The 17,057-nt window shown below is 45.5% G+C and overlaps 1 protein-coding gene across 3 annotated transcripts in view; it reads left to right on the top strand.

The window, feature by feature from the left end:
- Positions 1-14,016, top strand: part of Gask1a (golgi associated kinase 1A) — a 57,272-nt gene extending 43,256 nt beyond the window's left edge. The window contains exons 3-5 of one of the 3 annotated variants that reach the window (XM_015489413.2): positions 11,280-11,402; positions 12,578-12,681; positions 13,275-14,016. In XM_015489413.2, the coding sequence (XP_015344899.1) occupies positions 11,280-11,402; positions 12,578-12,681; positions 13,275-13,485 (438 nt within the window). In that variant the 3' untranslated portion in view covers positions 13,486-14,016. Of the gene's footprint in view, positions 1-11,279; positions 11,403-12,577; positions 12,682-13,020; positions 13,215-13,274 lie in introns of those variants that run through there. The other 2 variants (XM_048794767.1, XM_048794768.1) reach the window with 2 other exon arrangements.
- The last annotated feature ends 3,041 nt before the right edge of the window (positions 14,017-17,057 follow it).

Below are 17,057 nucleotides of genomic sequence, written 5' to 3'. Positions count from 1 at the left end.
TGTGTATATTTTTTTGCTGCTGTGATTAAAAGACCTGACAAAGACAACTAGAGGAGGAAAAGTTTATTTAGGGGCTCACGGTTTCAGTAGTGTCAGTTCATAGCTCCATTCCTTGGGGCTCAAAGTGAGACAGAATATCATGGCAGAGGAATGTGGTGGAGGGAAGCAGCTCAGGACAGGGCCAGGAAGTAGAGACTCCACTCACCAGACACAAAATATATACCCAAAAGCCACGCCCCCAGTGACCTACCTCTACCAGCCATACCCTACCGGCCTTTAGTTACCACTCAGCTAAGCCCCATCAGGGGATTAATTCACAGATTAGGTCAACACTCATAACAATTATTTCCATCAGTGTTCTTGCACTGTCTCACACAGGAGCTTTTGGGAGACATATCATATCCAAACCACAAGAGGAGGGCTGAGAAGCCTGCCCACTGTCTCACAGCCTTTGGTGTTGGAGCTGGGATCTAACCCAATGCAGTTTGGCCACAGGACATCAGATGTTCTGTCAGACAGGAGTCCAGATTGGTGAACCCTGCCAATCTGGGAAACATGATGGTAGCTAATATTCATAAAGTACTTACGCCTGTCTGGCAATACCTGTTGCAAGCCACACATACTCATGTGTGTCCTCCGGCCTAACACGGGGGATGCCATGCTTGCTCCTCCCCGTTTTACAGATGGTAGCAGTCAAGTACAGTGAGACAAGCTGCCTGGTCACGGATGCTGGAAGGTGCCACTAAGCATCTTATCATATATTTAAAAGCAGGATCTAGATTAGGGTGAAGTGTGATAGGCAATTCTATCATGGCTCCCGATATTCCCACCCACCTAGCAATAACCCCCCTCCCTGAAGTGTGAGACCTGTGAACAAGAGGGAGTATCACTCCAGGGATCAGGTTACTGATCAGTTAACTTTGAGTTAATCAAAAGGGAGGTGACTCTAGATGGCCCTGACCAAATCAGGTGAGTTTTTCAAAGAAAGCAAAAAATCTCATAGTCTCTTGCTGACCTTAAGAAAGAAAGTGAACAGCCTGTGTTGAGTTGCTATGGGGAGGGGTTGCTATGCAACAATAGAAAACTAATTCTCGAGGCAAGGGAGGTACCCCAGGAATTTAAAGGGCTGGCCCTCTCAGCTCTGTGGTTAACTCTACCTTTGCACAAACCTGAAAGTTAATGATTTCTTTGGTTTTTGTTTTATCTCTAATCCTGCCTTCATCTAAAAAGACTTTAAAAACAACAACAAAGTGGTTCATATTCTTTGCCCCATTTTCTTTTTTATTGGGGGTAGGTACTGGGAATTGAACCCAGAGGTGCTTAACCACTGAGCAACATCCCCAGCCCATTTTATGTTGAGACAGGGTCTCACCGAGTTGCTTAGGGCCTTGCTAAGTTGCTGAGGCTGGCTTTGAACTCATGATCCCCTGCCTTAGCCTCCAGAGGCTCTGGGATGACAGGTGTGCACCACCATGCCCAGCTACCCCATTTTCTGTTGGGTTCTCGGTCTTTTTTCCTAACGATTTAAAGAGATTTTTGTAGATTACGGAAAGTGGTCTTTTCTTTCATTGTAGTGTAAATCTTAAATTCAATTGTCAATAGCTTTGTGTATATTTTTTTGCTGGGCAGAAATTTTAAAAACTTTACATTGTTGAAATGATCAAGCTTTTATCTTTTGACTTCTAGGTTTGTGTGTTGTCTTAAAAGGCTGTTTTTGCTTCAGAGTTATTTTAAAAATTCTCTCCTGCTTTTCATAAATTTTGGATCCATCTGGAAGTTATTTTGGAGTAAGGATAAGGTGTGAAATGACTTTTTTTTTTTCTTTTCAGATGGCAGCCCAAATGTCCCAGCACCATTTGTTGAAGATTCAGGTCCCCCCCCCCCATCTGAAATACTACCGGATAGCATTTCCTTATGTATACAGATACTACCAGTTAGCCAATTTCCTTATGTATATACACTTCTATTTCCCAGCCCTTTTCAGTTCCAGGAAAGGGTCTATTTATATGCCAGAATCACACTGTTTTAATTACTGAACTTTATACTTTATGTTAATAACCAGTAGGGCTTGGTCTTTCTCATTGCTCTTTTTTAGAATTTTCTCGATATTCTTGGATATTTTTTTTATGTGAAATTTACAGTCAGCTGTTACTTCCATCCCCTTCCTAAATCCTTTTGAGATTTTATTGGAGCCAAATTAAATTTTTTTGTGGACTGATTAAAAAAATTACATCTTAAAATAGAGTAATTCTAGCCAAGAACAGGATATGTATTTGTCTGTGTTTCTCAGAAGTGTCTTGCTGTTTCTTCAGCTGATCTTCATTTTTATGTTGGGTTATTCCTGGGTACCTCATCATCTTGTGGTTACCACAAGTAGGATCTTCCCTTGCAGTATATGTCCAGGTGGATCACCAGATTAAATAAGCCTATTACTATATCTTAATTTCATTACCATTGCCTACTAACATGGTCTTCTAATGGTTGTTCACTTTACCCTCCGGGGTTTTCCATCTGTTATGAAAGGAATTCCGTCTTCTCATTTCCTCTTCTTTCTAGTGTTTCAACCATGACTGTTTAAAAAAAATACTGGAAACTGAACCCAGGGTGCTTAACCACTGAGCCAGATCCTCAGCCCCTTTGATTTTATTTTGATTGCTAAGTTGCTTAGGTTCTGGCTGTTGCTGAGTTGGTCTTGAACTTTTTTTTTTTTTTTTTCGGTACTGGGGATTGAACTCAGGGACACTCGACCACTGAGCCACATCCCTAGCCCCCCTCCCTTTTTTTTGTATTTTATATAGAGACAGGGTCTCTTTGAGTTGCTTAATGCCTCACTTTCGCTGAGGTTGGCTTTGAACTTGCAATCCTCCTCCCTCAGCCTCCCAAGCAGCTGGAATTACAGGCTTGTGCCACCTGCACCCTGGTAGACTTGAACTTTTGATCCTCATTCCTTAGCCTCCTGAGTTGCTGGGAATACAGGTGTGCGCCACCACACCTGGCTCTCATGCTGGCTTTGACTGGAGATAGGAGAAAGCATTCCTTATTCCTGCCTTGTTAAGAATTGTCAGGGATGGGTGAATAGTCGAATGCCTTTTGGGGATTTGTGGAGGTCAGTGTTTCCCCTCACCGTGTTTCACTGGGCCCTTTCTGTGAAAGCTGTTTAGACGACAATTCACTCTAGCTTTCCCAGTCGGAACCTACCTTGCTCTGGTGGATTTTCCTTTTCGTGGCTGCTGGTTTTGTGTTTAGAGTTTAGACTGATGTACAGATGGCTTTTTAGATAAGCAGTAGTTCTTAATATAGCTCTCAAATCCCATCACCTGATTCCTAACCTGGTGCTGAGAATGTGGCGTTGGGCATGGGGCTGATGAGCTGAGGTGGATCAGTTTTTCCTTCCCTGGACCTGTCGGGGAAGATGCTGTGTTGCTCATGGAAGGAGCATGGCAAGGTGGGTCTTTAGAGGAGAGTGAGAGAGTCAAAGCAGCACTGCCAGCTGGTCAGTCACTGTGGTCCCAGCCTGCTGCCTCCATGGAGAGAGACATCGGGGTTGGAAAGGGAGCCCCACATCCAGCCACGATGCAGCCCTCTGACCCCAGGTAGTGAGCCTGTCCAGCCAAGAGCCACCCTTTCCATCCTGTGGATCCTGTGACTGCCCCAGGTTTGGGAAAGATCCCTACCAGGGTCAGTAGGTATCCCTCTGGAATCTATCAGACCTGGATCGGCACTGGCTGAGAGACCCCAGAGTTGGCTGGGGAGCCTGGTGGGTCTTGTTATAGGATTAGGGCCATACCCATCCCCTGGGCGGAGCTTCCCCCTGGACCTTCCTTTCCACCACAGCTGGATCTGATGTCCCTCCTTGGCAGACTGCAGTGCCTTGTCCCATTCAGAGATCCTCTTTGGGAGGTGACCACGCTAGGCCACCCCTGAAGCCTGGGTGGGGAGGTGGGATGCAGTGGGTAGGTTGTGAGTACCATCCTCTTGGGAAGAGTCCATTGTGCCCTGTTCTGCACTTCATTTGTTCCCAAATTCAGAGTGCCTCAACTATGTCCTGGTTAGCCTAAGCACCTGTTGGGATCAGATTGAACCAAGTTCATTTTTGACACTCAAGAGCTTGTGATGCTGATGCTAGAGAACAACGTTCCTGCCACACTGTCTGACTCAGTGGTCAGATCCAGACAACCCAGGGTTCCAATCCAGGCACCACCACTTCCTAGTTGTGTGAACTTAGGTATAGTCAGTCCCGTGACTCAGTTTCCCCTCTTGAAATGGGGATACTAACAGTGTCTATTTCTTGGTTGCTGGGAGAGATCAAACAAGTTGTTCTGGGTAAATCGCTCAGAACGGCACCTTGGAACAGCGTAAAAGCTTTGGGATGTCTTAACTAAAATTAAACAAAACTTCAATTCACATCATGATTTTGCAACACTGCTAGTTTGGTTCAGCAGAAGAAAACTGCAAAGGGTGGTTATCATTTCTTTAAGTAATGCCTCATTTAAAAAAAAAAAAGGGGGGGGCAAAGGATCATATCCTGAAAGAATGTGGGAATGAAATTTCAGCTCCATCCTGTTTGGCTGCTGATCTGCTGTCTCAACCTAACTTCTCCTAGTGGAAAAAAATAACCAGACTGCGTGGCAAAGTAATCAAGCTGGCAGTTCTGCCGGCTAAGCTCCTCCTGTCAAACATTCAAATGGGAGTAGATTTGGGGAAGCCAAAGCTGTACATATGATAGGGGCCCACATTCCTTATAGCTTCCTCTGGAAATGAATGCTGCTGCAAGTTAATTTCCTGCATGGAATGGCCTGGAGATAGGTCAGGGAGGGTTGGCAGGACCAGAGGGCCTTGTCTGGCCTTGTATCACAGGGCATGAAGCAAAAACCAGAGCAGTTACTGTATCCTAGTCTGACTGGAGTTGCCCTGACATTTCCTCTCCCAGCATAAGAGAACTCGGGTATTTTTGACTCACGAATACATTTGTCCTCAAAACAGTAGTCCTGCTCTTGCTGGGCCTGATGTCTCTCCTTGGCAGACTGCAGTGCCTTGTCCCATTCAGATATCCTGTTTGGGAGGTGACCATGCTAGGCCACCCCTGAAGCCTGGGTGGGGAGGTGGGATGCAGTGGGCATGTTGTGAGTACCATCCTCTTGGGAAGACTCCACTGTGCCCTGTTCTGCACTTCATTTGTTCTCAAATTCAGAGTGCCTCAACTATGTCCTGGTTAGGCTAAGCACCTGTTGAAGAAGGAACGTGGGAATGTGTCACACTCTGGCTCTCAGGTCTGCAGCTCTGTGTCAGCTAGGGGAGGCTTGCCCTTCCTGGGAGCCCAGAGACAACTGAGAACTCTCCATCAACAGTCCCCTACTCTATGCATCTATCGTCATAGATGTGTGTGTGGCTGTGTGGCTCTCAGAGAAGTCCCTGGGAGTGTCACTGCTCCTTCTTGTTGATAAGATAACTGAGGTGTAGCAAGGCCAATACTTCTTTGGCTTAGTGGAGATAGTGAAGATACAGTGGAACCAGGATTTATCCCTAGAATGAACAGACTAAGAATTGTTTTAGCACTTTTAAATGGCTAAAATAAATTAGAATTTTGTACAGGGTACTGGGGATTTAACCCAGGGGTGCTTTACCACTGAGCCACATCCCCAACTTTTTTTTTTTTTTTTTTTATTGTAAGATGGTCTTGCTAAGTTGCTGAGGCTGGCCTCAAACTTGTGATCATTCTGTCTCCCAAGTCACTAGGATTACAGGCATGAACCACTGCACCCGACTCAGAATAGTATTTTTTTGATATAACAAATTATTGTGAAATTCAAAATTTAGTATACATAAAATTTTATTGGAACACGGGCATGTCCATATGTATCCATGGTACATACAATAAGCACACCAGTGGCAGAGTTGAGCGGTGGTGACAGACTACACAGCTTCCAAAGTCTTTAAGTATTTGCTCTCTGGTCCTTTATGGAGCAGTTTGCCAAACTATACTCAACCCCATTGGCAGCCCTTGGAGTGACCCTTGCTATGTAAGGACAAGTATGAATGAAAGCATGGAATACCATCTGTAAACAAAAATAACCAAAATGGGAACCTCAGACAGATCAGAAAGCTTTCTCTATTAAGCAGCGGCGGAATGGCACATTTTCAGGAGAGAAAATGGCAACTGGTTACAAGATGGGTCTTTTTTTTTTATATATATATATATAGGTTTTAATGATAATCATAGCAGAATGTTTAGGGTGTCTTCATCACTAGAGACTTAGAACATGCCAGCTGGGTAGTCAGGAAACTAGCTGTGCAGGTTCAAAGTCTAAATTGAGAAAACTTAGACAATACGAAAATGTGAAACCCACTGTTACTGGGATGAAAGTCCACAGCCCAGAGCCCATTGTTTGCCTTCCCCTCCTCCCCTCCTGGATCACACTGTCCTCCTTTCTCCCTGGGGGCTGTCATTCCCCTTTTCTTGGGGGATGTTATTTTCCGTATCCTTCAGAGTCTCCCTTGCTAAGTTCAAGGACAACATGGAGACACATGGTGATATGAGACTAGCTTTAGTGGACTTGGAATGAATTGCTGCAGGGCCCTATCCTCAGGCTTGTCCTGGCCGGTCTTTTAGTTGTCTGAATGAGGACTTCCTCACTGCAGGAGACCCAGCTGTCTGCTCTATGCTCCTTCCTCTGTTCCAACTTGACTCACTTTCCACCCACTCCTAGATTGGGAGAAGGTGGGTTCAGGGATCAGTACGTCACCACTGACGGTTGTTGGACTAGGATGAATATATGTCAGCTGCTCCCTTTGGCAGAAGGGAGGAATTTCTATGCTGTGGCTGTTGGTGGGACAGGTCCTTTATCTCTCTCCCATTCTCTCCTACTGGCCACCAACAGGAAAGTGGACCCACAGCAGGCCCCTGCAGGCTTCCTAAGGCAATATGGGGACGTTGGTAACATTGTGGGTGGAAAAGTAGAGAGCCGCAAGAAACCTGAGTCCTGATCTTAATTCTCCCACTGGGCTTGGGAGACCTTTGGTCTCTACCTAGCCGAAAGCCAAGGATGTGAGAATATCTGAATCCTGTGAAAGATTTCCCCACCTTGCTAAAGACAGCATCTGAGTCCTGAAGAAGGGATTCCCCTGCCTCTTTATAGTCCATCTGCTTGGTGACACCACCTACTTTCTTTTGTGACTATAAAAGCTCCTGTAACTTCTTCCACAGAGGGAAGAGCTATATCATTCCATATCTCTTCAAACTGTGTTCCTGGGTTATGGTCACTGATTTGGCTCAGAATAAACTATTGTTTTCTTAATCTCCTCAAAGCAGAGTTATTTTAATTGCAATTGAAGACCTGGTTGGATGGCCACAAATGAGAGTCTTGGACTTGGATATGTTCACTTGGGGCATGCTCCGTAGGTATCAGCAATGTGAGCAGACTAGCAAGGATGCTACCCAGACTCAGCATCTGGAATCTGTTTCCACCCGGCTCTAATCTGACCTTCCATGGAGCATCGTGTCCTGTGCTAGATGCTAAAGTTTAATTAAAACATTAATCAAGAAGTGCCTGGACACATGGCAGCAAATGGAGACTGTGAGGGGCTTCTGCCTAAATTTGGGGTCTTCCAAAAACAGACCTCGAAACTAGGATCTGTGTACCAGAAGTTCATTTTGGAGATGGTTCTAGGAAGCCTGGCGAACAAATGGGGAGGAGAAAGAAGAAAGGAAGAAAAGTCCACCAAGGATGCAGTAATGAACGAGCAACCACTGTGGGCGAGTGAGGCTCAACGCAGGTGGGGACCCGTGACAGACTGTGTAGTACACTCCTGTAGAGTATTATCCTCTAGGAGGGAGGTGCCATGGTATTTGTCACCAACTCCCATAAGACATTGGTTGATGGTAGAAAGATATTAATTTTATGGCATTTTTAGTTTGCTGAGTTGGGAGGCCATATCTGTCCAGGGGCCAGAGGGCTTCCCTAGACTAGGGAGCTATATGATGGGGACCTTTCCAGGTTCATGGGTGGGTACCAAGATATCTGCTATAGTCTTAGAAACTAAGCATGTTTCATCCAAAAGAGAAAACTCAAGCCACAGACTTCAGCAATGTGAGAATTTGTTTTTGGTAAGACTTAAGAACTGGGGCTGGGGTTGTAGCTCAGTGGCAGAGCACTTGCCTAGCATGTGTGAGGCACTGGGTTTGATTCTCAGCACCACATACAAATAAATAAAGGTCCATCCACAACTAAAAATTTAAAAATTATTAAAAAAAAAAAAAAGACTTAAGAACTTCAGAGAATGGAAGAAAAAAGCCCTGGGAAGCCTTGGGAGCCAGGAGCAGGGGTGAAGGTGAGTGGCCAGGGGAACTTGGCCCCTTTCTACCTTGTGATTGGGAATGTGGGGGACTTTGATGCCAACAGACAATATTCAGCAGGGAAGACAAGTTCTCCCACAGGAAAACCAGGTCCTCTAATGAGTGTGTGCTTGCCCAAGCAGCCCCGGCTCTCCTGTTATCCTGCCCCGCCTTGAAGCACAGGAAAGCCTGAGCCACTTGCAGAGGTCAAAGGAGGTCTCCATTGTCACTCATCATGGAATTAATTAATTAATCTGGTCTCAGTCTTACTAATTAAGGCTGGAGAAAAGAATTCAAAATTGTGAAGGAGGAAGAAGACCCAGAACCTACCACCCTCCATGACAGCTGAGGCAGCAGCAGGCCTGGGTGGTGTCTCAAGGGTCCAATCTATCTTCTGTGGTCTAACCTGAGTCAGACCTGGTTGGGCTTTAGCCAGCACCACCATCTTGTTTCCCTGGGCCCATCTGCAGCCCACCCTGCACAAATAGGGGAACCCAGCCCATCACCTCCAGAATGAAGCACTCACTCATCAAATTCAAATCCCAGCTGTACCCATCTTGCATTTATGACCTTGGGCATGTTTGAGCTCTGGGACCTCAAGGGTAGAGTGAGGATAATAATGCCTTCCCTGCAAGGCTGCGAAGAGGAAGAAGCAAGCTAGAGGTGACAGCGGTGGTGGTAATGGTCACCTGATGATGGTTTTTTCCCTGATCCAATCAACTCTGCAACACCAATTTGGTGTCAAGACTGTCTACCCAAAGTCAGTATCTAATCCTGCAAGTCAGTCTCCATTCAGATGCTGGTTACAGTGTACTTCTGAGCAACCAGCTATGAAGTAAGGGATCCTCCTCAATGTGCAAAAAATGTGCAAAAAAAAAAAAATGACTCTGAGAACTCAGAAAAACACTTTACTTTTATCGGTTTATTGTAAAGGGTACAAGTAAACATCCAGATGAAGAGGTGGACAGGGGGAGGTCAGGAAGGGCCCTAAGTGTAGCCTATGTCCCTGAGGATTTGGGGAGTGCCACCCTGCCACCGAGAAGTGATAGATGTGTTCACCATTCTGGAAGTTTTTGGAATTTGAAGCTCTCTGCGTTGTTCAGAAGTTTTTATAATCCCATCTGCAGCCCGCATGACCCGCTTGGCTGGAGTCATGGGCTTCGTGAAAGTTCCCACCCCTATTCACCCTGAGCAGCCACATTGGCAAAAACACAGATGTGACCCAAAGGGCCTCGTTGTGGGTAATAAAATATTGCTATCACTTGAAAAATTCCAAAGCTTTTAGGAGCCTTTGGCCAGGAATTGGCCACAAAGACCAAATGTATTTTCCACCATACTATAGCATCACTGCTGAGGGATGCTCCATCATCGCTTCACTGGATGAAAATGGCTGCCATTTCTGTGGAGGGGAAGCCTGGGCCTGTTCTGTGCCATCAGCACTAGGGTTGGGAATGAGTCTGGCTGCAAGGAACTGGAGCCTCCTGACTGTTGAGGGAGGAAGTTCGTCAGCTTTGCCTGGGCTCTCCTCCCCTTCCTCCCAGCGTGGGGCCACCTGGCTTCCTGTACCTGCCCCCCTTGGCTGTCTTTCCCTCACCTCTGCCCAGACTCTTTCCTCTCTTACTGGGTGGCCCCAGCCCCAGGCATGTTCACTGGAGCTGGTTTGTAGGGCCGTCGCTGGTGTCTTTCTCCCCAGTGGTGTTCCCAGGCTTTTTAGTGTAGACCAGCCATTCTGCAAAGATGGGATCATAGTCTTCCCCATGCAGTGCTCTTTCAGGAACTTGGTACACTTTGTGGCCGGAGAATTAGGCACCTATGTGACTTATCCAGTGCCCAGAACTCAAATCCTTCCTCCCTACTGCTGCCACCTCCTGGAGACTTAAGGAAATGACCCAGAAAAATCCCAGAGAGCTGGCTCTTCCTTTTTTTGTGTATTTCCTGTGCCTCATGCCCTAATTCCCCGTCCCCCCCCCCCAATACCAACTGGAATTCAAAGCTCAGCCCCATTACCAGCACCCACTAAATAATTTACAGGGATGACAGCTTTGCTCCAAGATGGAGTGACCGAAAGGCACATCTCACCCCTCTGCCCCCTGTGGCTCCCTACGGCACCTAACCCCTCTCCATTCCTCTCTCCCTTTCTACAGCAACAAACTGAATTTTCCTCCTGTCTCATGCAAAGCAAGTCCTTCCACACCCAGACCTCTTGAGAGCTCTCCTTCTACCTTAAGTGCTCAACAAGGTCATGTGTTAAATCAAGATCCTTTCCTAAGAGGGGGAAAAAGTGTGAGTCTTCCCTACTAGTGAATCCTGTAAGTGATGGTGATTCTCCCTGGACACTCATCCTGAATTCATCTCTCATCCAATCCCAAGCCTTCTAAAATTGCCTCCCCTTTTTACTATGGTCCTTCTCCTGTCTTTCTCTCCCTAGCAGAACCTTCTCTATCTCCAGAGGATTCTGCCACCTCTATTTAGGCCTCTCTCTTGTCAGTCTCTTGGTTCTTGAGGCTCATAGCAGACAATATCTTCCTGTAGGTCAGGGCGAGGGGCTGACCCACAATCTTGTTGGTTCCTGACCCATAGGCATGACTCCTGCCTTCTAAAGGGAGGATAATACCAAGTGTTCTTATGGAACCCTTCTGGCCCACTCTAAAATGCCCGGTGTGTCCTCAAGGCCAGGGTTCAGGAGCAGTGGGCATCGGGTGCAATCCATACCAAGCCATGAACAAACAGCTCCTGTTGGACGGAGCAAGCTGACCAGAGCAGCAAATTGGAGGCTCCATTCCTAGCTGGAGGTCAGCCATGGAGCTGACCAGCACAGAGAGCCACTGAGGATGGGCCCCAGAGAGGCCCCGGTGTTGTGAGGGCACGGCAGGCCAGGTGGCCTCAGAGCTGGGCCTGCTAGAGGCAGGCACTGTGCCACCCCTTCAGAGACTGGCTGTCCCTGCAGGTTCATGACCGCCTGGATCGCTACTGCTGTGGCTTCGAGCCTGAGCCCTCAGACCCCTGTGTGGAAGAAAGACTCCGAGAGAAATGCCGGAACCCCGCAGAGCTGCGACTGGTCCACATCCTGGTATGTCTCCTCCACACAATAGCTCCTTGTCACTCCAGACCTGGGTCTTCCTGTCTCTTGCGGAAGGCACTGTTGGCGAGTCTCAGAGGATCAGACACTACTGTTTCCCAATCCTGTTCTTCTTAGCAGCAGAACCCTTTGCCTGTATATTTCCTGGAATCTGCAATGAATGCATAAAACTGACCAAATGGAGCTTTGAGGGTGTGGCTGAAGTGGGGTGGGGGTGGAACTCCACCACCCCAGAGAAACTCCAGAGAACCCTGGGGGCTCCTGGAAGCAGAGTTTGAGAACAAGGTCTTTGAGTGGACTGGAGAAGAGGCAGAGAGCGGGGAAACAGGGGTCCTGAAAACAAAATCTGACTTAAGCTTAGGTTGCTAGAGAGGATTGTGGGGAATTAGCATGGAATTTTGGAGAATAATGCAGGGGATGGAGTGTGTGCATGGGAGTAGGAGCCAGAAAAGATGGCTTCCAGTCCTAACCACACCTTATTTCTCTTAAGGTACTAAAGAATTCTGTTGCTGGTTGTACTTTGGAAAAGGGTTTGGAGACACTAAGCTCTCCTCCTCTGGAAATAGTCTGATCAGTGCTTTCTGAGGATAAATGGTGTGAGTCACTTGTGCTTTTAATGATGCTCAGGGAATGCCAGGTGCTCGGGTGCAGGTGGCAAAGTAGGTGTGTAGGTGTACACACGTGTGTAGTGTGAGCATGCACATGTGCAATTTCTTGTGATGACCTGAGGAGTAGGACCCTTTTGCACCTCCCAGCTCCCACTCATGCCCCCGCAAACAGGAAGCGGTTCCTTGTCTTGTTCGTTAGCAGGTGGTGCTGGGGCTTAACTCTCTAGGTCCAGGTGTGAACCAGCCAGGCTACTTATAAGCTGTGATCTTGTGCAAATTGCTTTTTTATTGCTTCTGTTAAATGAGGCTAATCCTAGTGTGTTCCTCCTAGGGTTGCTAGGAGGATTAATTGAGATCATGTTTGAAAAACACTTAGCATAGTACCCCTTATAGAGTAAGCACTCAGTCACAGGGACCATTTGGACAAGTAGGATGGATTGTGGGGACTGACAGCTCAGGGTCCCCAGCCCCTTAAGACTGACAGTCCATAGGTGCCAGCTATCCTGCACCCTTACCCACCCCTCTCTGTCCATCCTCTCCCCCTTCCCCCCACCCCAGGTTCGGAGCAGCAATCCGTCTCATCTGGTCTACATCGATAATGCCGGCAACCTTCAGCACCCTGAGGACAAGCTGAACTTTCGGCTGCTAGAAGGCATTGACGGGTGAGGATCTGAGGGGTTGGGTGGACGCTCACGGAATGAGGCTCGATGGCCCTGCTGCAGACTGTGGGACCATGGATACTGAGAAAGCCACAGTCCATCAGACCAAAGTTGTTGGATCTGAGCTTTAGGAGAAGTGGGGAGCTCTGGGAAAGCTGACAGGGGTACACCCTGATATCCTCCTGTTTCTGAAGAACCAGCAGTTCTACTGGGGTCTGGGAAGGCTAGTTCTTCCCCTGCTGTGGATATGAGAGCTAGCCTGGGGCCTGAGATTCCCTGCTTACCCTTTGCAGGCAGCTGGGCCCTCCCAGGGCTTATTCTGGTTCTGCCTTTGCCAAACAGAGCAGAGGAGAGCAGACTTGATCCACCAGGCTTCTCTGTGGGATGGGCCCCATCTAGAAGATCTGCCCTCTGCTTTCACAGCACAGCAGGTCAAAAAATCCCCTGAGGACAAGATGGCAGAAGCGGGCCTGGGAACTTTGCCTGGTTTCTCCAGCTGTGCAACTTGGACAGTCTGCCTTCGCCTTTCACTGGAACTTTCTGAGATCACTTTTGCTTTCCCTTTCTATTGTGGGGTTCTGGGGACTTTGCTGCAGGTTTCCCGAGTCTGCTGTGCAGGTTCTTGCATCAGGCTGCCTACAGAATCTGCTGCTCAAGTCGTTGCAGATGGACCCAGTGTTCTGGGAGAGCCAAGGTGGAGCCCAGGGGCTGAAGCAGGTCCTGCAGACCCTGGAGCGGCGGGGGCAAGTCCTGCTGGGACACATCCGGAAGCACAACCTCACACTCTTCAGGGACAAGGACCCGTGAGCCCATGGCTGCCCAGACAGGGCCCGGTTGCTGGTGGACTCCTCACAGCACAACCCTCAGCCAAGGAGCATCCGTCTGATGGCCATATTTCCTTGGGCTCACCCATCTCGAGGACAAGCAGGAAAAGCCATAAACCAGAGGGTCACATGGACGCCATGGACTGTTCCACCTGGCTGGGCCAGGGGATGTGTGTTGAATTTTCAATCTCTCCACATTTTTTCCCTGCCTTCTGGGCTCTGGCTGTTAACCCTGTCGCACAAATAAACGAGGTTGATTCTGGCCTGAGATTTTAAAGCCTATAAAGACAAATGCTTAGGTTTAATTCCTACCAGTTATGGTTTTTTTGTTTGTTTGTTTCTTTAAAAGTGATAAAAGTAATCATGCTCACCAAAATCAAATCCATGAATAATAGAAGCAAAGAGGACAATAATTGAAAGTACCAGAACCTCCCTCGAGGATGTTTGTGTGTATATGTTCTTTAAATACACACTACGTGCAAATAAAGAATTGGAATTGTGCTTTGCTTTTCAATCACACTTTTTACTTTTTACTAAATTCTATATTCATCTGAACTGACTTCATTTTTATTGGTGGGTACATGGAATTCCAAGGCAGGAATGTGTCATATTTTATTTAGACATTCCCATAATAATGAACATTAAATGGCTCGAATTTTTTTTTTCTTTTACAACAATTACAAATAATGGTGCTGTGAACATCACTGCATGACATGAAATATTTGCCAGCTAGATTCCCAGAAGTGGGTTTCTGGGTCCAAGTTATGGGCATTACTGATTTTAAAAGAAATTGCTGTCTAAAATGTGCTATCAATCTAAGAGGGCAGAGAACTGATTATTTCCCTACACCCTAATACTTGATATTCTCACAGTTGGTTTTTTATCACTTGAAGAAATAAATTTATTCATTATAAACACCAATTTATTGTATTCAATTTTCCAATATCTTTGTATTTTTGTTTTGTTTTGTGGTGCTGGGGATTGAACCCAGAGCCTTGTGCATTCGAGGCAAATAAGCACTCTACCAACTGAGCTATATCCCAGCCCCGATATCCTTGTATTACATTTTTAAAAAGTTTTTGTTCAAATTGGTTAAACATGAACATAGAATGCATTTTGACACATCATACATAAATGGAGTATAACTTCTCGTTCTTCTGGTTGTACATGATGTAGAGTTACACTGGATGTGTAGCACATAGGATAATAATATCTGATTCATTCTATTATCCTTCCTCCCCTCCACGCCCCCTCCCTTCACTCCCCTCTATGTAATCCAAAGTACCTCTATTCTTTCCTAGCTACACCCCCTTATTGTGAATTAGCATCTACATATCAGAGAAAACATTTAGCCTTGGATCTGTAGGATTGGCTTACTTCACTTAGCATAATATTCTCCAGTTCCATCCACTTACCAGCAAATGCCATAATTTCATTCTTTGAGGCTGAGTAATATGTCCATTGTGTATGTATACCACATTTTCTTTATCCATTCATTGGACTTGTTTTTTTTATCTAAGATGGAGACCTATTTTAAAAACTGCATTTTCTTTTCTTTTTCTTTTTTTTTTTGTCCTGGGGTTGAATCCAGGTATGCTCTACCACTGAGCTCCATCCCCAGGATTTTTTTGAGATGGGGTCTCACTAAGTTGCTTCAAACTTGCAACCCCTCCCACCTCACCTCCTGAGTTGCTGGGATTACCATGCTCAGCTGCATTTCTCTTATTACTAATGAAATGATCTTTCCATTTTTAGGCTTGTCATTTGCATTTTCTGTGGGTTGTCTTGTCTTCTGAAGGTATTTATCATTTCCTTGTTAATCTGGTAGAGATCTTCCAGTCTAATTAGTGCAATCAATCTTTCCTGTTAAACATGTTATAAATGCTCTCTTCAAGTATGCCATTTGTATCTGTTAATGGAGTCTTTGGCCAATTGGAAAATTTTAATTTTCATGTGTGTTGCGTTCCAGGACTAAAACACTCAGGGTCACTCCAGGTGAACTGGGCTGCACGAAATAACCACACAAGAGACAGAGATACCTTTCTCTTTGGGGTCCTTTGACAGCTCCTCTGACCTTAAGGGTCCACAAAAAGAGAGCAAGTGAGTGAGCAGGTGCTGAACCCTTTTATTGAGGAGAAGCCATTCAAATGAGGCCAGGGGTCAGGTTTCAGGGGGTTGAGTCTAGCTTCCTGATGTCTGCTATCAGCTGGTTGACTGTGGCAAGGAGGAAGGCCACACACAATGGCAGAGCAAAAGAAGGGGACACACAAAGGGAGTTTCCATGGAACATTCTATCCCAAACAGGGCAAAGGGGTAAGATTATAAAAGAACAGGTGAGTGTAGCTCTTTCCGATCCCGTGGTGCATCAGGACTGGAAGTCGTGGTAACTCAATGTGGCTCCCCACACATGTGATCAAATTTGCTTCTTTTCCTTTGAGTCTCCTACATTTCATGTCCTCTTAGGCTGTCACTATTCTGAGGATTATTTAAATACTCATATAGTACTTATTTTATATTCATTTTCAGTCCGAATGAAATTTATACTTGAAAATGGTGTGAGTTAGAGATCTTTCATTTTCCCTCCAGTGGAGAGTCAGTTGTTTCAACATCAAGAGTCTATTCTTCACTGATCTGGAAGTTGTACCTTAGCAGATACGAAATACATGTCCACCACGGTCCATTTGTGATTTCTGTTCCACTGATTTTTTTTTTTAATTCCTGCATCAATATGACCCTTTTAATTTAAAGTTTGATTTCTTCCTATCTAGTAGGGCAAGCTCCCTTCTTTTTGTTCTACTTTAATTTTTTCTTTGCTATTTTTGTGCATTTGTCTTTAATATGATCTCATTTCCCTGAAGTATGCCACTCTTCTCCCACAGTTCTCAAAATCCCATTGGTGTTTTGACTGGGATTCTGTCAAATTATAGATTAATTAGCATCAATCTGACTCATTTATTGAGTGCTCAGCATTCAGGGACTTGGTTTATCAGTTCACTTATTCTTTTTTTAAATATTAGTTGTAGTTGGACACAACACCTTTATTTTATTTATTTTTATGTGACATTCTGAGGGGCTGAGGATCAAACTCACACTTGCTACTGCTGAGCCACAACCCCAGCCCCCCACTTATTCTTTAATAAAATTTTAAAGTTTTCTTCCACAAATAAGCTCACTGTAAATATATAATTTTTAGTAATTGAGAATGCTTTTTTATTTAGATCTTTAAAGTAAATATTTAGATGCATGTCTTAGGGGGTTTTAGTAGAAAATAATATTTTCACAGAAGGATAAAAATTACCTTTCTAAATTTTTTTGTGTATGAATGTATACCTGTCAATTATTTCTGTTGTCTTATTACTTGGGTTGGGATCTCTCTGGAAGAAAGTTGAATAATAGCAATAAGAGCAACATCTGCATCTTATTCCTAACTTTAATGAGAGAACACTACGGTTTCACCACTGACTATTATCAGACTTACATCATTTCTGAAATATGTCTTTCCCCAAGTCAAGGAAGGCCAAATTTATTCTTATTCTTTAAGAATTTTCCAAAAAA

This window comes from Marmota marmota, unplaced genomic scaffold (genome assembly GCF_001458135.2).
Source record: "Marmota marmota marmota unplaced genomic scaffold, marMar, whole genome shotgun sequence".
In the NCBI taxonomy this organism is placed as follows: Eukaryota; Metazoa; Chordata; class Mammalia; order Rodentia; family Sciuridae; genus Marmota; species Marmota marmota.
This window is presented reverse-complemented; position numbering and strand designations above follow the sequence as displayed.